Source organism: Bubalus kerabau, chromosome 7 (assembly GCF_029407905.1).
Source record: "Bubalus kerabau isolate K-KA32 ecotype Philippines breed swamp buffalo chromosome 7, PCC_UOA_SB_1v2, whole genome shotgun sequence".
NCBI lineage: Eukaryota > Metazoa > Chordata > Mammalia > Artiodactyla > Bovidae > Bubalus > Bubalus kerabau.
The window spans coordinates 39,222,509-39,248,148 of NC_073630.1; the positions used below are offsets into that span (position 1 = coordinate 39,222,509).

The 25,640-nt window shown below is 38.1% G+C and overlaps 1 protein-coding gene across 1 annotated transcript in view; it reads left to right on the forward strand.

Moving 5' to 3' along the window:
- LOC129657658 (bifunctional heparan sulfate N-deacetylase/N-sulfotransferase 3) overlaps positions 1 to 25,640 on the forward strand; it is a 189,921-nt gene that overhangs the window by 91,107 nt on the left and 73,174 nt on the right. Inside the window, exon 5 of the mRNA XM_055588036.1 lies at positions 21,499 to 21,684. Coding sequence (XP_055444011.1) covers positions 21,499 to 21,684 — 186 coding nt within the window. The remainder of the gene's footprint in view (positions 1 to 21,498; positions 21,685 to 25,640) is intronic.

Below are 25,640 nucleotides of genomic sequence, written 5' to 3' on the forward strand. Positions count from 1 at the left end.
TTGTTCATGTACTGTATTTCTAGGTAAATCCTACTAATTGTAGTCTAAGGCTAGTGTGCAAAAGAATTAAAATACATTACACTAGTTAATTTGGATATGATTTGGGAAATTCTAAAATATAACCACTCCCTTGACAGACCAAACATTTTTTTCTATAGATTTGAAGTCCTGACCCCAGAACTAGGGTCTTCCCAGGTGGCTCAGTGGTAAAAGAATCTGCCTGCTAATGCAGGAGATGCTGGTTCGATCCAGTGTTGGGAAGATTTCCTGGAGGAGGAAATGGTAACCCACTTCAGTATTCTTTCTGGAGAATCCCATGGATAAAAGAGCCTGGTGGGTGACAGTCCATAGGGTCGCAAAGAGTTGGATGTGACTAAACATGCACCAGAACTAGAAATGACTAATTTGAAGCATAATCTCAATTTTGAGGTTTACTGCAGTTTTGCCTTTTCCAGTGTTATAGTCTCTAAACCCTGAAACTATATGAAACTCTGTGGAAACAAGAGCATGTGTTATATCTCCCTTGGCTGGCCCCCCAGTTATGTAACTATCAGTTTTTTTGGTTAATCAGAATTTAAGAAAGTGCTGATGGCCACTTGCCCAATTAACATGAAATGTATTTTACATAAACTTCTAAAGCCCCAGGAGGTTTGAATAGTTGACTCACATAGTATCTTACTCGAATTTGTACAACAAAAGTTTAGAACTTGTGAAACATACTGCTTTTTCCACAAGAATATAGAAGACCAAATACTATGGGTAGCATCAGGAGCCCATATTTATATTTTAACCTCAAGCTACTCCCCAAAATAGACAAATGGCTTCAAGTGCACATTTTACAGACATTGATATTTTGTCAAAAAAACACAAATAGGTCTCTACATGCTAGTATTTTGAATATGTTGACAGTATTTGCAAACTCCTGTGAGATGGAGAGCCACCATTCTTCCCTAAATATATATATATAAATAGGACTAGTAAACAGCACGTAGAAGTGGATAAACATTGCCACAGTTTGTAACAGCACTAAAAATCCCCTCAATGTAGCAAACAGTAATTCCGTCATCTTCAGAAATCTAAAAGACTGCTGATATTAGCAATGTTAATCAGGAAGAGAGGATATGGAGGAGAAAATTATTTTGTAGTTTCTTTTTAAATCTGTAGAGAAAGGAAGGAATTTTTAAAAGAGGAAAATACATACATAAAATAAAATAAAGTACTAGTAAAAGATAAACTAAGAAGTGATAGAGAAAATTTCAAGGTATGTTGTTATTGTTGTTTTGGTAGCCTTCAAAAAAAATTTTACCAAGGCATATTTGACTACATTCGCTGTTATATTCCCCTGAAAACAGAACATTATCTGGAATAATAGTATTCTGTTAGGACTTGGATGAATTAATCAACATATGCCAATATTATTCCGTTCAGTTCAATCACTCAGTCATGTTCAACTCTTTGTGACCCCATGGACTGCAGCACACCAGGCCTCCCTGTCCATCACCAACTCCCGGAGTTTACTCAAACTCACGTCCCTTGAGTTGGTGATGCCATCCAACCATATCATTCTCTGTTATCCCCTTCTCCTCCCACCTTCAGTCTTTCCCAGCATCAGGGTCTTTTCCAATGAGTAAGTTCTTCGCAGGTGGCCAAACTATTGGAGTTTCAGCTTCAGCATCAGTCCTTCCAATGAATATTCACGACTGATTTCCTTTAGGATGGACTGGTTGGATCTCCTTGCAGTCCAAGGGACTCTCAAGAGTCTTCTCCAACACCACAGTTCAAAGGCATCAATTCTTCAGTGCTCAGCTTTCTTTATTGTCCAACTCTCACATCCATAAATGACCACTGGAAAAACCATAGCTTTGACTAGACGGACCTTTGTTAGCAAAATATCTCTGCTTTTTAATGTGCTATCTAGGTTGGTCGTGGCTTTTCTTCCAAGGAGCAAACGTCTTTTAATTTCATGGCTGCAGTCATCATCTGCAGTGATTTTGGAGCCCCAAAAATAAAGTTTGTCACTGTTTCCACTGTTTCCCCATCTATTTGCCATGAAGTGATGGGACCAGATGCCATGATCTTAGTTTTCTGTATGTTGAGTTTTAAGCCAACTTTTTCACTTTCATCAAGAGGTTCTTTAGTTCCTCTTCACTTTCTGCCATAAGGGTGGTGTCATCTGCATATCTGAGGTTATTGATATTTCTCCCGGCAATCTAGATTCCAGCTTGTGCTTCTTCCAGCCCAGCGTTTCTCATGATGTACTCTGCATATAAGTTAAATAAGCAGGGTGACAATATACGGCCTTGATGTACTCCTTTCCCAATTTGGAACCAGTCTGTTGTTCCATGTCCAGTTCTATTGCTTCTTGACCTGCATACAGATTTCTCAGGAGGCAGGTCAGGTGGTCAGCTATTCCCATCTCTTTCAGAATTTTCCACAGTTTATTGTGATCCACACGGTTAGAGGTTTTGGCATAGTCAGTAAAGCAGAAATAGATGTTTTTCTGGAATTCTCTTGCTCTTTTCCACGATCCAACAGATATTATTTGTTCTCTGGTTCCTCTGCTTTTTCTAAAACCAGCGTGAACATCTGGATGTTCACGGTTCACACATTGTTGATGCCTGGCTTGGAGAATTTTGAGCATTACTTTACTAGCATGTGAGATGAATGAAATTGAGCAGTAGTTTGAGCATTCTTTGGCATTGCCTTTGGGATTGGAATGAAAACTGACCTTTTCCAGTCCTGTGGCCACTGCTGAGTTTTCCAAATTTGCTGGCATTTTGAGTGCAGCACTTTCACAGCATCATCTTTTAGGATTTGAAATAACTCAACTGGAATTCCATCACCTCCACAAGCTTTATTCATAGTGCTGCTTCCTAAGGCCCACTTGACTTCACATTCCAGGAGAAATGATCATGAACTGAAAGAATAATTCAAATTTGAAATTTGGTCATTCTTAACCTCACATGTTAAACAGAGGACATTTCTTAAAAATGCCATTCGTAGTTTCAGGTTGACAACCCAAATTATGGTCTTGAGGCAGTAGAGAACATTCATAAAAGTTTAATCAGATGCAGAACCAATTGACTTTTTTGACAGGAGAAGACACACATAAAAAGAGACTGGATCCAGGATCAGTCCCTCCTGGGTCATAACAACGTGAAGGAGAACAGAAGCTTTTGGGAACAGTGATTAGTATATAACACACAGTGGAGAACAGCTGTTGTTTTTATTATCATTATATTCAGTATCATAAAACTGCCATCTTCAGTTTTCGCCTAGGTTTCTGTGTTTAGAGTGACAGGTACGAGGGACAAAGATCCTCAAGTTTAAAAGCTTATTTTATATTGGGGAAGACATTGGTTCATGTGAATTCTACATTTTCTAGTATGTGTTCTCTAATGCCCACTAAGTCATTAGTCACAAAGCTGCTTTGCTGTTAAATTTAAAGATGCAATAAGAAAAGCTCAAGGGTTTTATTTATTTTTTTTATATATTCTATATTATTTCCTTAAATTCTTACAGCAGCTCTGAACTGTAGGCATACTTATTCTCACACCGTGAAGAAGAACACTGAAAAGTCAGAGAAATGACACTGATCCACTCATGGTGATAAAGCTCACTAGTGGTAGAATTTAAAACCAGAAATCCTCTTTTATTTTTAAACTGCATAAACTGTGATTCCAAGCATCCTCACTGGCCTCCTAAACCAATTCACAGGTATAAGTCTAGATTTCTCTTTTGCCTGTTAACCCAAGGGGGTATCTGGGACTTCTGCTAACATCAGGGAAACTGAGAACTAGAGGTGAAATTCATAGGACAACATTTGCCTTAGGTTCCCAAATGCTCCTTGAGATAGGCAGAGTCTATAACATGTTGGGAAGGAAAACAAACAGCTGCATCAGGGGAACTTTCCACATGACTGACCGGCATTTATCATGTGTAGACACAAGTTGGTTGTGTGTGCTCAGTCATTTGTGACCCCATGGACTGTAGCCCGCCAGGCTCCTGTGTCCATGGAATTTTCCAGGCAAGAATACTGGAGTGGGTTGCCATTCCCTACTCCAGGGATTCTTCCTAACCTAGGTATCAAACCTACATCCCTTTCCTCTCCTGTACTGGCAGGCTGATTCTTTACCAACTGCACCACCTTGGAAGCCCCATCATGTCTACTTCACAGTCCCATACAGAGTCTACTTTATTATTTTTTTTTTAGTTCAATGGCACTTTTATTTTTCCCAGTGGTACTTTCTTAAAATTTATTTATTTTTAATTGAAGGATGATTGCTTTACAGTATTTTGTTGGTTTCTACCAAACATCAACATGAATCAGCCATAAGTTTACCCATGTCCCTTCCCACTTCAACATCCCTTCCACCTTCCTCCCTGTCCTACCCCTCTAGGTTGATATCAAGCCCTAGTTTGAGTTCCCTGAGTCCTATAGCAAATTCCCATCAGCTGTCTATTTTACACATGGTAATATATGTTTCCATGTTACTCTCTCCATACATCCCACCCTCTACTTCCTCCCCTTCCAGCCATGTCCATAAGTCTGCTCTCTATGTCTGTGTCTCCACTGCTGTGAGATACAGAGTCAACTTTAATTCAAAGAAACTGTTCTGGAGGAAATTCTGCCTCAATTCTCCACTCACTAGATGGAACAAGCAGTATTGTGCTAATATTGCATTTGGAAATTGGGTCGCACTCTGCTTTTTCCACCAGCGTGGGAGCTCTAAATTTAAAGAAGAGCATGAGTGTTTCTCAGTGAAGGAACTGAAAGCACAGACAGGGAAGCCACTGGGCGTTCAAACAAGACTAGACACCATGGGTAAAATTGAACATGCACAGCAGTTAGCTAGAGGACATTTAAATTCTTTTCCAACTAAGCGAATCTGAGACTACGATGTAAGACTCTTGGATGGGATCCTCTCTGTCACCATCTACAGCCAAACGCTTGCGATTTTCATTGAGTTTTAGCAAACACATCTTATCTATTAATCCTTCGGCACAATATCGACACTTCTGTCTCACAAGGGAATTTGATGTCCATTTTAATTTAGCTTTGAAAGCTCTGTCTAATTGCTTACTATGGAAGGTCAACCAAATCCTCTAAGCAAACTTGCATTTGATGATTATAGCCATCAGGAAATACAGCTTTAGAGGTTGATTAGAAAATATTTTTAGTTATCAAATATGGGATGATTCAGGTACTAAGATGAAATTTCAACAGGGAATTTTTTTTGAAAGGTACTATTTCTGAGGCAAAGATTAATTGTAACATTAATTATTGACCTATAACACAGTAGAAATGTCTTATACAGTTTTTCAAATTGGATACAATTCCATTAGAAAAATAAAATAACTTACCAGATTTAAACATCAAAAAAATCATCAGTATATATACTCTCAACTGGAAACTTGGATTTAAATTTTAGTGAATTATGATAGTTTAATTTTTAGAGATAATCAGTAGAAATTTTTATCATAGAACTCATCACCAATATCAGTGATACCTAGCACTGTTATAGGCAATACTTTTAAAATTGGTAGCTGTAAAACAGTGTTCCAGATCCTGAAAACAAAATCTTAGGCAGGATTGTATATTTTGATTGCATCATCATTATTCCTTCACACAGTGTCCTTTCCCCCGTTTTCCAAGTTCAGCAGAACCTGTTACTTTACGTTATCTGACATGTCTAGTGCCCATTATGCAACTTCTTAGGCTACTGAGCACATTAACTTTCTAAAATGGAAATAAAGATTACAGTATCAAACTGTAATTTAAAATATATTGAAAGACTTGCTGGCTTAAGGAATATATAATAATCTTTTAATTAGTTTGCTTGCCAGTTAGAGAATGAATGAATTTTATCATTTTCACTTCAGTGAAGCACTTTATAAAGAAGGACATTAGGTTGTCATTTTATTGATATTGAAAACAAAGTGTAATTCTAATTATCCTAGTAGAAATAGAGTTTAAACCAGAATTCACAAAGTCAACTCTGAGCTGGTAGATTGCTTCTGGACCAAAGGAAGCAGCACAGTTTGAGAAAGCCAATAGCCATTATTCAGCTCAGGATGACCAAGATGGTGAAATATATAATTTATTTCATGAAAAGAATGGCTGAAAGAACTTGGAGAGGGCGAGACAAAGAAGAGGAGAGCAAGGGATATATTATCAGGGTTAATATCCACATTAAAGTACTGGTATGGCCATGCCAGTTATTACAATATTGAAAATGTCAATACCCCCAGTACCACCTTAGACCCTCCCCATACATGTTCCAAGCCTCCCAACTACTCAGCAACTCAGAGGGCCTGGCTCATAGTCTCCAACATCCAGCTTCAGTTCTACAGCTGGCACCAGGTCTGACCAATCAGTGGATGGCAAGTTGACTGGTAAATATTTTGAGTGTTAACCCTGAATATGATGAATCCATCAGTGAAAGTAAAATCTATACAACTGCTAACTTTGTGTCTATTTTCACCGTTTTGTACCTCCCCCTTCAAGTTCCTAGTTATTCAGTATTTTCTGAGTTTTCTTTTGCACTATTCCTGCTCCATCTCAAAACTTCCCTTCTCCACTCCACTTCCAAATGTTTTATCCCACACCTGGATCACTGCAGCAGCATCCAAACTAGTCTCCCCAACTCCCCATTCTTTTCCTTTAATTTATGCTCAGAGAGGGAAAGCTGTGCAACTTGAAATTCTATTATTCTGTTTTCCCTGCATGAAACAGAACCTTGCATTTCAGTGAGAAAGGTTCTTGGCTCTCCAGAGGAAATGTAAGAAGAGAACATTTCGAGCTCCAGATAGCGACCAGACATTGAACTTGGTGCTCTCCACGTATCCTCAATTCATCCAGACACCTGTGAACCTAGTTATTCCCATATTTAAAATGCAAAAAGTGAGCCTCAGAGAGCATATGTAATTTTCTTAAAATCACACAGCCAGTGAAAACTGGGGAAAGGGTTCGATCTCAGGCCGGTCAAGATCCAGAGCCCACGTAACCAGCATGGTTTGTGTAACTGAAAGTTGCCTATGCCATTGATACTGTTATTGATTGCTATTACAAAAACCTCATGACTGGAATGTTACTGTTTCTCTGAAGAGTTATATTTAATTTAAACAAATTCAGAATATTAGAATCTGGATTTTTACAATGTTTTTCTTTTAATTGCTCTTTATATGATTTGTGCAATTTCTTCCGTTTGTGCAGCTATCATCCAAGTATTAACTGTCCTGATGTTTATTATAAATACCAGACAGTATGCAGTAGTTATAACAAAGATCAGTATCAACTTTTCTACTCTGTCAGTATTATTACTTCAGTTAAAGTTAATACCATGAAGTCTTAAAGATTCCTAGTCTATTCAACTTTATATATTTTCAAAAAGATTAAATGTGTTTGCAAATACTTTGGGAGTTTAAGCCTGCCCCTGAATTGTTTATAGCATTATTACTTCTCAAGGACCCTGAAGGTCCATAGTAAACTCATAACTTCAAACTCTGAGAAAGCTGGATTAAACTAAACCCTCCAATTCCTTCACTGTGTCTCTAGATAATTTTATTTTCAGTTATTTTGCTACAGCATAAAAAAGTAAAGCCTCATAGATTCTTTTTTTCTTACATTTCTATAAACCCCTTCATGTGTATATTTGAAGAAATCTTGGCAATTCAAAAAAAAAAAAATCAACCTGGCCTGTGTAAAGTAAAAGTGTTTACATCATTCTGTTGAGAATTCTTACAAAAGTGCACTCTTTAGTGGTATATTTATTTATGAGACATTCAACAAAGATATGATGACACTTCAGAAATTCTGAAGGGAACTCTAAGAAAGGAAAACAGCATGCTCTGTTAAATGGAAACTTACTTGAAATAAATTACATAATTATTAGGGGAGACTAGAAGAAAATCAGTCACTCTCCCCAAAATAATTCTTTCTTAGAGGTTAAAATGAAAATGAAGCTAAGTATGTATACCCTCTTTCTTTATTGGTATGAAATTATTAGCTTAACTTTTGCTTCTGTGATTTCTTTTTTTTTCTTCCAGTTTTATTGAGATACAATTGATACACATTCAATATTGTGTAAGTTTAAGGAGTGCAGCATGATTTGATTTACATACATCATGAAATGATTCCCACAGTAAGCTTAGGGAATATCCCTCATCTCATATAGATATAAAATCAAAGAAATATTGATATAAAAATATTTCCTTATGATCAAAATTCCTAGGATTTATTGTCTTAACAACTTTTATGTTTATCATGTCATATATTATGTCCCTGGTACTTATTTTTGTATCTTTTGACTGACTTCATCCAATTCCCACTCCCCCACCCCCCACATCTGATAAGTACAAATCTGATCTCTTTTTCTATGAGTTTGTTTTTTGAAGTATAGTTCAGTTCAGTTTAGTCGCTCAGTAGTGTGCAGCTCTTTGCAACCCCATGGACTGCAGCATGCCAGGCTTCCCTGTCCATCACCAACTCCCGGAGCTTGCTCAAACTCATGTGCATCAAGTCAGTGATGCCATCCAACCATCTTGTCCTGTGTCGTCCCCTTCTCCTCCCACCTTCAATCATTCCCAGCATCAGGGTCTTTTCCAATGTGTCAGTTCTTTGCATCCGGTGGCCAAAGTATTGGAGTTTCAGCTTCAGCATCAGTCCTTCCAGTGAATATTCAGGACTGATTTCCTTTAGGATGGACTGGTTGGATCTTATTGCAGTCCAAGGGACTCTCAAGAGTCTTCTCCAACACCACAGTTCAAAAGCATCAATTCTTCAGCTCTCAGCTTTCTTTATAGTCCAACTCTCACATCCACACCATGACTACTGGAAAAACCATAGCTTTGATTAGACAGACCTTTGTTGGTAAAGTAATGTCTCTTTTTTTTTTTTTTTTTTAATTTTATTTTATTTTTAAACTTTACATAACTGTATTAGTTTTGCCAAATATCAAAATGAATCCACCACAGGTATACATGTGTTCCCCATCCTGAACCCTCCTCCCTCCTCCCTCCCCATTCCATCCCTCTGGGTCGTCCCAGTGCACCAGCCCCAAGCATCCAGTATCGTGCATCGAACCTGGACTGGCAACTTGTTTCATACATGATATTTTACATGTTTCAATGCCATTCTCCCAAATCTTCCCACCCTCTCCCTCTCTCACAGAGTCTATAAGACTGTTCTATACATCAGTGTCTCTTTTGCTGTCTCGTACACAGGGTTATTGTTATCATCTTTCTAAATTCCATATATATGCGTTAGTATACTGTATTGGTGTTTTTCTTTCTGGCTTACTTCACTCTGTATAATAGGCTCCAGTTTCATCCACCTCATTAGAACTGATTCAAATGTATTCTTTTTAATGGCTGAATAATACTCCATTGTGTATATGTACCACAGCTTTCTTATCCATTCATCTGCTGATGGACATCTAGGTTGCTTCCATGTCCTGGCTATTATAAACAGTGCTGCAATGAACATTGGGGTACACGTGTCTCTTTCCCTTCTGGTTTCCTCAGTGTGTATGCCCAGCAGTGGGATTGCTGGATCATAAGGCAGCTCTATTTCCAGTTTTTTAAGGAATCTCCACACTGTTGTCCATAGTGGCTGTACTAGTTTGCATTCCCACCAACAGTGTAAGAGGGTTCCCTTTTCTCCACACCCTCTCCAGCATTTATTACTTGTAGACTTTTGGATCGCAGCCATTCTGACTGGTGTGAAATGGTACCTCATAGTGGTTTTGATTTGCATTTCTCTGATAATGAGTGCTGTATGCTGTCTAGGTTGGTCATAGCTTTTCTTCCAAGGAGCAAGTGTCTTTTCATTTCATGGCTGCAGTGTATAACTGATCTACAATACCATGTTAGTTTCTGTTACACAACATAGTGATTTGATGTTTTATATGTGTTTCTGGAATTTCTTAAAGCATTAAGGCTTACTAAATTTCATTAAAGTTCTTCAAATAATTCAGCTATTTTTTTAGGATACTTGAAGAGGAATATTTGATGTCAAGAAAGGGCTTTTGACGATGTCATTATTATGGCCTTATCAAATTTATGGTTCACCAAGGATATTTTAATCTCCTACTTTACATACAATATCAATTACTTTTTCCAGAAGAAATGTATACTGTTTGATAAAACTCCTTTTTAAGATAAGATTGATAATGTGTATTTTCAGCCCCCATACCTTCTTTTTTTTTTTGCCAAATTCATTTTTTAATTTTTTTTTTATTAGTACAGATTTTTTTTTTTTAAACCTCAAACACTGTATTAGTTTTGCCAAACATCAAAACGAATCCGCCACAGGTATACATGTGCTCCCCATCCTGAACCCTCCTCCCTCCTCCCTCCCCACATCATCCCTCTGGGTCGTCCCAGTGCACCAGCCCCAAGCATCCAGTATCGTGCATCGAACCTGGACTGGCAACTCGTTTCATACATGATATTTTACATGTTTCAATGCCATTCTCCCAAATCTTCCCACCCTCTCCCTCTCCAACAGAATCCATAAGACTGTTCTATACATCAGGGTCTCTTTTGCTGTCTCGTACACAGGGTTATTGCTGCCATCTTTCTAAATTCCATATATATGCGTTAGTATACTGTATTGGTGTTTTTCTTTCTGGCTTACTTCATTCTGTATAATAGGCTCCAGTTTCATCCACCTCATTAGAACTGATTCAAATGTGTTCTTTATAATGGCTGAGTAATACTCCATTGTGTATATGTACCACAGCTTTCTTATCCATTCATCTGCTGATGGACATCTAGGTTGCTTCCATGTCCTGGCTATTATAAACAGTGCTGCGATGAACAAGGTGCGCCGGTTGTACACCTAGATAAACGAGCAGCAGGGAGGTGATAAGTCGCAGCAATCGCGCTCGCCAAACACCCCATATCTTCTTTTAAGGGATGTTTTCTCTCAAATAAGAATCCTCAGTCTTGGGGGGGAACTAGAAGAACTGGAGGAAGGATTCTTAGTTTACTTTTGTTTCTTTATTTGTTGTTTCAATAAGAAAGAGAATAATGTTAATAAGATGAAAGGAAATCAAATGGCACTTGACCTCTAACGTTGCTTGTATGTTTTATTTTCTATAATACAGTAAGATAATTTATTACCCCTACTTGGCAAATAAAGAAATTGAGGTTTGGTGAAGCTGTGTAACCTACTCAGGGTGCTATAACTAATGAAGGGCAGCACTAAGATTGAGCCCAGAACTTCTAAATTTGTGCTTCCTCCATGACACTGTCATTCCCCATCCCTGATATTCCCTGGTAAACACTGATCGTTTCATGTTGTGGGTTTGACTATCTTTTATTTACCTTTAAAAAAATTTTTATCGAAGTATAGTTGATTTACCATGCTGTGTTAATTTCTGCTATATACCAAAGTGATTCAGTTATACATGTATATATTTTTTTCATATTATCTTCCACTATGGTTTATCACAGTATACTGAATATAGTTCCCTATGCTACATTAATAAGACCCTGTTACTATCCATGCTATCTATAATAGTCTGCATGTGCTAATGCCCAACTTCCAATCCATCCTTCCCTCTATGGCTCTCTTTGAACATGGGAAAAATAAGATTCTTTTCTCACTGTATAGTTAATGAAACACTAGACTCTCCAGATCTGAGTGACTTCAGAGTGATAAGGTCATACCTCTGTTTTATGAGTTAGTATAAAAACAAGATCTCATTATTAACACCTTTATCCAAAGACTTTTGTACCTTTCGCTACTGTTGTTGCTGTTTGTTTCGTTGCTCAGTCCTGTCTGACTCTTTTGTGACCCCACAGACTGTAGCCCACCAGGCTCCTCTGTCCATGGGATTTACCAGGCAAAAATACTGGAATGGGTTACCATTTCCTTTTCCGGGGTGATCTTCCCAACTCAGGGATCAAACCCATGCCTCTTATATCACAGGTGGATTCTATACCACTGAACCCCCTGGGAAGCCCTTTGTTACTGTAGTCATGTTTTTTCAAACTCCAAACTGTGAGATAAAGACCATCACCTTCCTGGGGTTTCTGGACCCACAGGAATATCACTAACTGGGGAAGTTTGCCTCAGCCTTGGTGTTCCATGTCTTTGTTGGAGTCTCATTTTATAGGAGCTTCCTTGGTGGATCAGATGGTAAAGGATCCCCTTGCAATGCAGGAGACCCAGGTTTGATCCCTGGGTTGGGAAGATCCCGTGGAGAAGGGAATGACCACCCACTCCAGTATTCTTGCCTGGAGAAGCCCATGGACAGAGAAGCCTGATGGGCTACAGTCCATGGGGTCACAAAAAGTCAGACACGACTGAGCGACTAACATACACACAATCATATCTATTCATTTCATAGATATGATTGATTAAGTCACTGGCCACATGGTTGAAGTCAGTATCAAAGTCTCCTCCCCTGCCTAGAGGTCAGGTTGATATAAGGTGGCTCAATACCCCAACTCTCTAATTGGATGTTTGGTCTTTCAGGCCTGGCTAAATTCTGAACTGAGTCATTTTGTTAACATAAATTCAGATCTTTGGTCTCAGGAATCCACTATGAATAAAGGACATTCCTATCACTTAGAAAATTCCAAGGATTTAGGGCTTACCTCCCAGCAACCAGGGATGATGAAGACCAGCCAGTTTTTTAGTTATATAACAGCTGCCAACAGAGGATGATTTTGAGCTCATAAACCAAATCTAAAAACACCATGATCATCACTGAAGATTTCACATACCAGCCAGCAAACAATTTATATTATGAATTAAGGAGCACACTGAAAAACTAGAAAGAAATCTAGCAGCCAAATCTATAAATACTAACCAGATTTATGTAAATATGCCTATCACATTTTAGGGTGTTATCACTTCCTTAAATATGTAAGAAGAAAATTATACATGTTAGTTTAAGATTAGATCATGGATTTAAAATAGTGCATTTATATTTAGCATCCAAATATGAGACTATTTCTAAACACCACAAGGATTATGTCAAAAAAACACAGAGTTTTAAATCTGAATCTTAGTGATTACTTGCACAACCCTTTTAATTCACAATTGAAAAAAAAATGAAAACTCAGCTTCCTTTACTAAAGGAGTTATTTCTTTTAAGATCTTTCATTGCATAGCATGCCAGAAATACCATCATTTAATCACAGGAATGTGTTCTAATATTTACACTCTTAGCACTCAGTACCAAATCTAATTCCCTAACCTAAAGATAAATCCTGACTTGCCTTGTTTGGTTCTAGATGAAGAAGGAAATACGATTCCTTTAAATAGTAACTTTACATATATTGGGCCACCGTCAATTCCATTTCTTACTTCCCTCCCCGAGTTACAGCAACTGCTACAGGACCACTCCCAGTGCCAGAGGCCCCACAGGTTCTCAGAAGCTAAAAAGTCATGTGTCGATCATTAGTATTACCTTAGGAAAACACTCTTTAGAAGTTTTAAAATGCTTCTCAAATTTAAGGGAATGTGTGTGTATGTGTATATACATGCATATGTGTATGTATATGTGTATGTCTTTTAGTGAAAAGGTTTTAATTCCACTTCTCCAAACAAGCTCCTATTATCTGAAAAAATGCATTATTTTCTGTGTGAAATAATAGCTTATACAGCCACAGCTTTTAAAGAAGCCAGTTTAAAAACCGAAGCAAACCATTTTCTTCTAGAAACAACTCCAAAATATACTACTAAATATAAACATAGGTACACTTTATTGGAAGCCCATTTTATCTGTACATGTAAATTCTCAATACTATAAGATAGTTAAACAAAGCGTTAACTTCTATATACAGAAGAAATGGGACAGTCTAACCCAAATGAACTCCAGAAAAGCATTTAGAAGTATTTTGAAATTACTTTGTAATGAAGTTTGTAATGAAATTTTAGATTTTCTTCCAACTATAGAATGTAGAATGTTTGTTTTTGTTTTGTTTCAGAGTGTCTGCTTGATTTCCTATCATTGTGCATTTTTTATTACATTAGTTCTTGTACTTGCTAATCTGAAAAATATGGAAATAGACAACACATTTTTAGGTCATTAGTGGAAATTTAAAATGTTCTCTTTAGAAAGATTTAAATAGAGGAAAATATTAAAAGTAAAGTACCATTTTTGGGTATACACCTGGACAAAACTATAATTCAAAAAGATACTTGTATCCTTATGTTCATAGCAGCACTATTCACAGTAGCCAAGTCATGGAAACAACCTAAATGTCCACTGACAGATAAATGGATAAAGAAGATATGGTACCTATATACAGTGGAATATTACTCAGCCATAAAAAAAAAAAAACAAAAAAAAACAAAATAATGCCATTTGCAGCAACATGGATACAACTCAAGATCATTATACTAAGTGAAGTTAGAAAGACAAATACTATATGATATCACTTATATGTAGTTTAAAATGAACCTATCTGCAAAACAGAAAACAGTCTCACAGACACAGAGATCAGATTTGTGGTTGCCAAGGGACAAGGAGGAAGAAAGAAGAATGAACTGGGAATTTGGGGTTTGCAGATGCCAACCATTATTTAGAATGGATAAACAGCAAAGTCCTACTGTGTAGCTGCTGCTGCTAAGTCACATCAGTCATGTCCAACTCTGTGCGACCCCATAGACGGCAGCCCACCAGGCTCCTCCATCCCTGGGATTCTCCAGGCAAGAACACTGGAGTGGGTTGCCATTTCCTTCTCCAATGCATGAAAGTGAAGTCGCTCAGTCATGTCCGACTCTTCCCAACCCCAAGGACTGCAGCCTACCAGGCTCCTCTGTCCATGGGATTTTCCAGGCAAGAGTACTGGATAGCACAGGAAACTAAATCCAATCTCCTGGGATAAACCATAATAGAAAAGAACATTTTAAAAAAGAATGTATATATGTATAAAACTGAGTCACTCTGCTGGTGCAGCGGAGACTGGCACAACATTGTAAATCAACTACAATTTTTAAAAAGTAAAGTACCATTCTTGATTACTAGCAAGAATTTAAATAAGAAATATTACCAAGGATTTGTTGTTCTTCAGTCGCTCAGTTGTGTCTGACTCTTTGTGACCCCGTGGACTGCAGCACACCAGGCTTCCCTGTCCTTCACCATCTCCTGGAGCTTGCTCAAATTCATGTCCATTGAGTCAGTGATGCCATCCAACCATCTCGTCCTGTGTCGTCCCCTTCTCCTCCCACCTTCAATCTTTCCCAGCATCAGGGTCTTTTCTAATGAACTGGCTCTTTGCATCCGGTGGCCAAAGTATTGGAATTTCATCTTCAGCATCAGTCCTTCTGATGAATATTCAGGATTGATCTCCTTTAGGATGGACTGGTTGGATCTCATTGCAGTCCAAGGGACTCTCAAGAGTCCAGCACCACTGTTCAAAAGCATCAATTATCAAGGATAGTAATAAACAACTATTTCTTCAGGAATGAAGTTACCGTGTTTCTCAAATACATGACTACCAATTTATTCCTTGTATTCTTTTGGTTTTGAGAAAGTTTTTCTGAGAAATAACACATCACTTTTTGCTTAATAAAATTGTGTTATTTTCATATTTGCATGTGGAAACATCTGAACATACAATTTAGGAAAATCTTGAAATTTTAAATTCTATACAGTGTAATTTAAATATAAATTCATAATAATAAATGTTTATTACTTGAATAATAATCTTTAACTGTAGTCTCAAAAGTGTTTTGAAGTATTACTTTTATGGGTGTTAATTTTATAGGTGTTAAATTTCTCTGTGAGTTACCATATGTCCATTCTGCAGAGAACTGACAGTTTGAGATAATTGAGAGAGTAAAAATTAGAATTGGAGGGAGGTAGTCATTATCAGTTCACACACTTGTTCATTAATATTATTGGAGTGCTTGTTGTTGGCAAGACACTGGGCTTATAGCAGTGGGTAGAACAGAACCCAGAATTCATGGAGCTTATTGTTTAATGAGGAAGAGAAACATTAAGAAACAATTATATGGGACTTGCCTTGTGGTCCAGTGGTTAAGAATCCGCCTGCCAATGCAGAGGACATGGGTTTGCTCCTGGTCCAGGAAAATCCCACATGCTGTGGAACAACTAAGCCCACAGGCCACAACTACAGAGCCCGTAGCTGCAACTGCTGAGGCCCTGGTGCCTAGAGTCCGTGCTCTGCAAGAGGGAAAGCCTGAGCACAGCAGCGATCACCACGCATGACCAAAACACATAAATGAATGAACAATTGTAAAGTACTTATTAAAAGCAAGGAAATAATTATATGAAGGAATATTCACTTACAGCCTGTGCTGTGTACCATGGAAAAAAGATGAGCACTACTAAGAGAAGTCTTAATGTGGACTTAGTTTAGATTGGGACTTGTCAGTGGAGGCTTCTCTGAACATATCACAAATAAAGGAACTAAGAGAGATATCAAATCCATCTAAGTGAAGAGCTGGAGTAGGGAAATTCTAGTCTGGCAAGATCACAGGTGGAAGGTGCTGAGGGTGGAAATTGCTTGGTGACTTTCAACAAAAATTAATGTAATTAAAATACAGTAAAATGTGGAGGGTGATACAAAACTAGGCAAGAGAGAGAAGCAAAAGTCACACCGTGCAAGATTCACAACCATTCTATGAATTTTGTATTTTATCTTAAGTGCCAGGGGAAACCATGGAAGGATTTTGAGCAGGACGTCACCAGGTCATATTTGGGTGTTAAAGTGTTACTCCGGCTGCTATGTAGAGGATGGATTGGAAGCACACAGAGCAGAAATGGGTCGAATGGTTAGGAGGCCATGGAATAACGTGGCAGATTGGATTAGGGGAGTGATGATGATGCTGATTTTAGAACTGGAGAAAAGTGGATAGGTTTCAGATTTACACTAGAGACATACTGATAGAACATGATAATGACCTAGATTAAGAAAAGAATGAAGAAACCTGTCAAGAATAGCCTCTGTCTTTTTGACACAGCAACTCGTTGGTTGATAACTGATCATGTTATTTAGTCACATGGAGGAACCCTGGGGAAAGAGCCTGTCTGGTAGAGCTTGAGAGTTGTGAGTTGAAGAGTTCAGTTGTGAGACTAATTAATCCCACTTGTGTTCTAAGTATTTAACATACATTTTATAGTAACATAAACATAATCCCCAATCTTTTTGGTCCATGTCCTCTACTAGGAAAATTTTGATTACAGATGCTAGATCTAAGATGCTACTTTCAATCAAGGAGTAATTAAAAGAATAAGGAGAGTTAAATTTTTAATCTAAAATGTCTACTCTCTTAGACTTTTTGACCCAGATTGCAAAATAATAGTGTACTTAATTTCAAATTAAAAGATCTGGAAGAGGGAAAAAAGAGATCTGGAAGAGAAAATCAGGCATTTAGCATAAGGAATAAATCTTCTGAAACATAATAGACTGCCTTCCAGAACATACAACCTGCAATCTTAGCCCAAACTTTTCTGTGAAATAATATTTTAGGTGTTCTTCCTGGTATTGAATGCAAATTTGGGGGCCAATTTATATTGCCTTCATCTCTTTTAAAAGAGACCACCTACTAATGAATGCTCAGTGATTCACAGGCTGGAGCCACATGGCGTTGGTTGAGGGTAGACAGATCAGGAGGAAAGCAGGCCCAGGAGGGGATAGTGAGTGGGATAGAAGCACCAAGGCTCATAAGGCAGAGTCCCCAAGTCCACAGTGAAAGCAGGAAAAAGGGCCTATCTTTTATTGACAGAGAAAGGGTGGCCCAGTACTTTCATAATTCCACATTATAGCTGAGACACAGATTTGATCCCTGGGTCAGGAAGAGCCCCTGGAGGAGGAAATGGCAACCCATGCCTGTATTCTTGATTGGGAAATCCCATGGATAGAGCAGCCTGATGGGCTACATACAGTCCATGGGGTCACAAAGAGTCTCATATGACCGAGCACACACACACCACTAGCTTTTTATCACGGCCATGGCCCAAAACTCAGCTTCAAAAAGATACATGGTCAACAGGAATGTGGCACTATCTAGTGTAATCTAGTTAATATCATTGAGTTAAGGAGGATGATAGCGTATTTAAAAATGGAAGCAGGCCAATAATGACAACGGTACTAAACGACAGTCATTGAATGTGCATCGTGTTTCAGGAGCTGCACTCAATGCTTTCCATGTATTATATTATTGAATTTCCTCCGAACCCCTTGTGAGGTTTACAGGTCATAAATCATTCTCCAAAGACCACATAGGTGGTAAATGCAAGAGTGAATTGGCCAGATCTGTTTGACTCCAGAAGTGGAGTTTGCCTCAGTGACTAACTGCATCAGCATACAAATCAAAGATGAGATTAAAGAACCTCAGTAGTTCTTTAGAGTTAAGAGCTAAAACTAAAAACAGAAATTGTGTATATGTTGGTTTGCAAATATTTGGGAATATTCCTAGCTTTCCAGGTGGTGCAGTGGTAAAGAATCCACCTGCCAATGCAGGAGATGCAGTTCGATCCCTAGGTGGAAGATCCCCTGGAGAAGGAAATGGCAACCCACTCCAATGTTCTTGCCTGGGAAATATCCCAAAATAAGGGGAATGTCTCTGCTGTATTGGACAGTCCTTTTCTAACACCCGGTGTTCTGAAGAGATAGCTGACCACTTACAGGTATTTAAAAACTACCTTGAGCTTTCTGTCAGCATAATTTCTCATACATTTGGAGATACTTGAATTTTATAACATCGCTCCTGTCATTGTGAATTTCATTCTTGCTTCCTTGTATACCCTTTTAAAAGCTGTTTACCTGTAATTGTTCACCATTTTCCTTTAAATTTCTGTGGTTGAAATTCACTTGCTTTCCACTGGTCCATTATCACTACAACCCCTGTTCTTAAACCACTTTAGATAAATATTTCACTGACTTTTTTTAACACAAAGTGTATGTTGGTAATTTTTAGTTGAAAAAAAATGCCATAGCTTAAGTTTTTAAAAACCAAGGGGGGGAAAAAGAAATATTTCAATTCACTTTGTAGTGAAATTCAGTTTTTTTTGGTTAAAAATGATTTTATTCCATGTTTTTCACATTTATAGTGTTTCTATCAAGTGGTCAGTTGTCAATCACATTCCCCCCCCCTTTAAAAGTTTTTGTTTGGTTTTGCTATTTTTAAGACTTTATCATTGCTTTTAGTTTTTACAGCTTTGCTCTGTAAATGTCGATTTTTAAAAAACTTATCTTGCTTTGAAGTTTAACAGATTTCTTAATCTGTTCAGATCCCTGTACAATGTACAGTATCCCTTCAGTTTTGGGAAATTACTATTCACTATTTCTTCAATTGCTGCTTCTGATTCTAAATGACATAATAATAATTGCCTGCTAATATGCTTGGAGAAGGCAATGTCACCCCACTCCAGTACTCTTGCCTGGAAAATCCCATGGACGGAGGAGCCTGGAAGTTGCAGTCCATGGAGTCACTGAGGGTTGGACACAACTGAGCGACTTCACTTTCACTTTTCACTTTCATCCATTGGAGAAGGAAATGGCAACCCACTCCAGTGTTCTTGCCTAGAGAATCCCAGGGACGTGGGAGCCTGGTGGGCTGCTGTCTATGGGGTCGCACAGAGTCAGACACAACTGAAGTGACTTAACAGCAGCAGCTAATATACTAAAGTCACTTCAGTTGTGTCTGACTCTTTGTGACCCCCATGGACTGTAGCCCGCCAGGCTCATCTGTCCATGGGATTCTCTAGGCAAGAATACTGGAGTGGGTTGCCATTTCCTTCTCCAGGGGATCTTCCCAACCCAGGGGTCAAACCCATGTCTCTTATGTCTCCTGCATTGGTAGGCAGGTTCTTTACCACTAGCATCACCTGGGAAGCCCAGATAATAATTGCCTACTTATGGTAATTTCTAGCAAAGATGCAAATAAAGTGAAGAACATGGAAATTCCCTCCCACCCTTCAGAAACACAAGTATAATCCATTCCATCTCTCAGTCCACCCATTCTCTTCCTCACAGCAATGGTGTGGCAGCTCCCTTTCCAGCATCCTCAACTACAGCTGACTGAGCTGAGTTCTAAATGATGAAGACTTACAAGTTAAGAGAAAAGGGGGTATTCCAGTTAGGTAGATAAAATGTACAATGTACAGCAAAGATGTAAAGGGAATCATCAGAAATTAGGGTGGGGAGATGAATGCAAATAGGATGCAATGCAAATAATCTACGTTAGGTAGGTTGGGACCAAATTTTGAGAACCTTTTCTGCCATACTGAAGGAGTCTGATAGATACTTAAGGGATGACAAACCACTGGCAACCCATGAGCCTTCTGTGGTTAGGTGCTCAGACACTTCCTTCACCTCCTATTATTATTTAGGTTGAAAAGCAAAACTTGCCATGCCTTTTCCATTTTATCCATATCCGTTTGTAGCATATTTCTATAATTCCTGATACTATGGTTCTCTGTATGTGAAATTGTGCTTTGGTATGAAGAAAAACCACAACTAATTCAAGTCTATTTGGGTGGAACTTTTGAAAAATACAAGTAGAAAAATAAAATATCATTTAGGAGAAAAAAAAACATGTCTGCCACTGAAGCTACGTGTGTTCTTCTGTTAAAAGGCATTTCATCTTATATGCAAAAGACACTTAACAGTATTAGTGGGCCATCTGAAATGAAGAAGAATAATTACAATTATACAAAGTTGTCTCAAGCCCCCTCCAAAATAGCCCAGTTGTCGCATAGATTTATGTTTGGAACTTCGAGACTTGGTCAGGACCAAGTGAATAGAAGAAGGAGGAGCTGGGAGAGAAGGGGGACAGAGAGAGAGTGTGTGTGTTTAATTTAGAAAATTTTTAAGCTGGATTCATTTTATATACCAAAGCTGGATTTCAAATCGACTCAATTTCCAGATTGTTAGGTTCTTTCAGTACTTCCTACTTCACTGTAACCAAGCTTTGGCTTCAAAGAAAATTGGTCTATAAAATTTTTACCGCATTTTCTAGTCAAAAGTGTGTGCTTCTACCAAGGCAGGGGACGCTGTCTGTTACTGGCCCTATCCTTGAGAGACCAACAGAAATGCAGCAGAGTTGGTAGAAACTGGGATACAGGCAAAGTCAAATCCTGTTAGCAAGTCTAATGAATGCAGAGTGTGTTCTGTCCCTCTCGGAAGCGTTGGTTTTATTTTGTGGGAAGTACTGAGTGTTCTTTACAGTAAGTGTTTGTCATGAGAGTTACTGAGATGGTGAGGAGAGAAGAGCATGTGGCCGCAACAGGATACAGTGAATGCAGGCTCTTTCACATTATTCGTTAAAGTCGACAGTCCTTCTCACCGCCTCTTAATACAAACCCATCATCATCGAGACTGGTGGGATGGCTGTTGGGCTTCATGAAGTCTAGAGGTCTTCATATTCATCACTTTAATTTTACCATATAATTAAGTAATGATGGACTGAAGCAAATGTATTTATAGCATATGTGAAAATCCTGGGGTAAAAATAGGATGCCGATCAATCTTCCCACATCCTAACTAACATCTGCTTGGTCTTAGGAGCATGGCATTCCTACTGACATGGGCTATGCAGTGGCCCCTCACCATTCAGGTGTCTATCCTGTACATGTTCAGCTATATGAAGCCTGGAAGAAGGTTTGGAATATTAGAATCACCAGCACTGAAGAATATCCACACCTGAAGCCAGCTAGATACCGGAGGGGCTTCATCCACAAAAACATCATGGTGAGCATCGGTGGTTTGGGTAGGGCACACCACATTCTGCCAGAAAGAAGCAAAGAGAAGAAGGACGTATTAAAAGCTTAACAGAGGGAAAGCTCCATGCAGCAGGAAGCATAGTTTTCACATCCAAGCGAAGGATGTTTCAGTTACAGTCACTTTTTTTTCAGTTCTTCAAACATAACTTTAAAGTGTTATTTTACTGACACTACTGCTAATAAGCAGGCACTGATGTTAAACACTAAGGAGACATTACATCTAACTTGCAGATAATTTATAGAAGCCATCATTTCTTCAGTTACTTAGCATGTAAAACTAACACCGTCTCTCTGTATATTAACCATGACACTCTTTTACAAGCCAAACTGTCCTCTTTATCAATGTCAGACTAAAATAAAAAAAACTCAGGTATTTACAAGAAGCCACATGTCCTGCATAATTATTGAGAAGTCATAATATAGAGTACAAATGAGAGATGATGTTAAGTCATTTGTTATCTGTTGTCAAATTCTCTCCGAAGTGTCTCTATTTGGTTTTGTGTTTTTACACTGGTGACAAATATATATTGTCAAAATATATTGTTACTTAATACTTTGTGAGGCCTCTCAAAGTAAGTAATTAGGAAAAAATCCTAATTTTTTCCCAAATCAGAAGATCTAAAGAGTACTGTGGTGTTAGGCGTAGGTCTCCTGATTTAGACACACCTTTAGACACACATTTAGATCACACCCATGTTCTGATCATCTGGGTTTTGATGATCTGTCTACAAATCAAACTCATAAGACCTCAAATGAAACCTATTATCTTCCCTTCATTCCAGCTATTGGTCCTGCTATTCCTAATTCAGTTTCAGCGATTGGAACATTGCACTACCCACCCCATGTCCAATCAAGTCTCTACATTCCATCAATAATTCCTTCATAATATTGTAATATTCACTACCTTTCTCTTTCTGTAATATTCACTGCCTTTACTCTTATTCGTAAACCACAGGGCTGATTCCTATTTCATCTATTTATAGCTTCTATCCACTCCCTACCACAGTCCATCCCATGGACAGTGCCAACCTTTTAATCCTAAAATGCTGCCTTCACCTTGACCTTCCTAACCTATTCTTTCCAGTTGTTTCCACACCCTTTAACTTGCTCTGCAGGGACCTAAAAACAATTTAAACTAAGTCTGCCTTTCTAGCTCCTATTTTCCCATAGTTAGCACAGACTCACTCCCGCCAAAAAGATCTGCAGCAGTATCACTGTGTCCATACCTTTGTCACCCTTTCAACCTTGAAAGACTTTCTGACCACTCTCTACCTATTCCTATTCCATTTATTCCTCAGTATCAAGTCCCGTATCTTATATAACATAAAGCACCTTGGTGTATGTCTAGCAGTTCAACACCTAGGTCCGGCCTACACCTATAACATATCTTGTAACTCCACTGGGAACATAAAGACTTACCACATTTCAAGGTGTTTGTGCCCTAACCGGAGACTATGAGGCTCCAGTCCTATTGTGTTATAGGGCAATTCAGAAGGAACTGATGGAAAACCAAGACATCCCATCCTAATCCCTGGTTGTTAAATGTGACTCTCTGAAGAGAGCCACAGACCTCAAAGCAATTAGATTACAGACCTGATTATTTACTTACTCTTTCTAATGGAGATACCCACTGGTAGAGACTCCCACCAATCCTCCCAGCAGCCTCTGGGTGGCATTTACCAGGAACACTTATTGGCAGTTGCTCTGGATTCAGGCCTTGCTTGTGCATGCGTGCTCAATCGCTCAGTCATTTCTGACTCTTTGTGACCCTTTGGACTATTGCCCTCCAGGCTCCTCTGTCCATGGGATTTTTCGAGCAAGAATACTGGAGAGTGTTGCCATTTCTCCTCTAGGAGATCTTCCTGACCCAGGGATTGAACCCACATCTCCTTCATTGCAGGCAGATTCTGTACCCACTGAGCCATCAGGGAAGCCCTAATTCAGGCCTACATATAGATATTGGCTTTAGGTCCATTAGCGGAGATTCTTGGGATTATGGTTTTCATAACCATCTCCTAGTTATTTAGGGTCAGCAGCTATAAGGTTTCCATGGGCTTATCAATATATGAGAGTTTGAATTTGATAGTATTACACTCCCAGAAACAGTTCTAGAGAGCAGAATGCCTAAAACCTCTCTTATTCCTTCTCTAACACAAGAGAGCTATTTCCGGAAACATGGTCAGTGTCCTGTAGCACTGGAATTAGGGAGCAAAGCAATGGACATGAGCCTCCTACACGCGCATGGTCTCCCCAGCCTCCTTCGGTGGCCCACTGACCCTCCTAGGGCTCACAGTGACTCTCATCCTCTCAGCAAGCGTGATCCTCCCCACAGTTGCAGGGTAAAGCCTAACACTTCCTCTTCCCTCTGTTCAAATACAAATAATTTGAGAAATCAGTGAGGCTCAAATATCTTTTCACTTCTGTCTCTCTCCATTGCATAGAATCAGCTAGATAATCAAGTCCCAAAGTTGGCTCTTTATGTTACCACAGTTTTTCAAGCAAGATATTCAAACTAAATCCTAAAAGTGACTCAGAATCATGCATATTTAAAATGTAAAATTAACCTGGCATTTAATTACATGTAGTCATTTCATTATTTAGCTTTGGGATAATTCTCTCTACCTTCCATACACTTTAAATCCTTTTTGAATATAAAGGATATACCATTGTGTTCTCCCACCTGGACTTGCATAGAATTTTGAATTGGTATTTGTGAAATAACTGCTATTTCCAGGAAATTGTAGTTCCATAAGTTATTAAGGAATATATTTGATTTGGTTAGAATATTTTGGCACTTAGTTCTCTTTTGTTGTTGATTCTGTGTATAACATTATGAGAATATATAATGCTTTTAAACAGAAACATCATCAGAGCTAATACTCTGCAATTAATCTGAAGTTCTCTGAATGATCTCATCAAGATAAAATAGCTTCTAAGGATATAACTTTAACCAGTTTACCAAAATAAATAGGATATGTTCAGTTTTGATTTACACAGCAATATATAATATATTGATTGAGCTGAGAATCATGTTTTCTAAGAAAACTTTCAAGGACTAGATTGAAATTTATTATAATGCATATTCAAATGAAAGAAAAAGAGCCAGTATATTTCTAGGGAATTGCAAAGCATGGGGAGTCCTGTACAGTAATATTTTGACAACACTAACTGAACCAACTGTGCTTTAAGAATCAAGACAGAAAAAACTGAAGATTGATTACTTAGGACAATAAGCTGAAGACTTGCCTTTTTAAAATTCTGTAAAACTTGTATCTCTCCTAAATATATTCATTTATTTTCTACCACTTCAAGTGAATAATGATAAATGCAGATGATAAAGAAGTCATTAAATAAAATTTAGCTAAAGATTATACCATCTTGCACAGCTTTTGCTCACCCTTTTAAAATTATACTGCCATTTTACCAGGAAAGCTGTAAGAATTTGAAAAAAAAATCCTTATTATAAATATGTGTAATTGAAATAAATAATGGCTCTATATACAAAAGATAAAAGAATACTTTTTACTAAGTGACCTTTTTATCATTTTGTTTGTGATACATTACAAAAATTGCTAACCAAATGCATAATCTCTTTCTTTCTTTTGGAACTAGCAGTCTTCAGACTTAGAATCTGGGGCTGTTACTACAACCTACAGTGGTCCTGTCAGAGTAGAGCAGAAACTATGACTTGTGTCTCAAATATTTGTTCTAATTTAAAATGTTATTTCCTAAGATTCATATTAAGTTACTAATTGACTTCATTTTCTAATGCATGTGTAGAATTTGATAGAAGTATTATCCTTAAATTTTTTGCCATACTAGAATTACAATGTATAGCACAGGCAAATCCAATATGTTTAAATTTCATTTTTACTTTTTTTGTTTTATTTCATAAGATGCTGGAACATACTAGGTTTCATAACA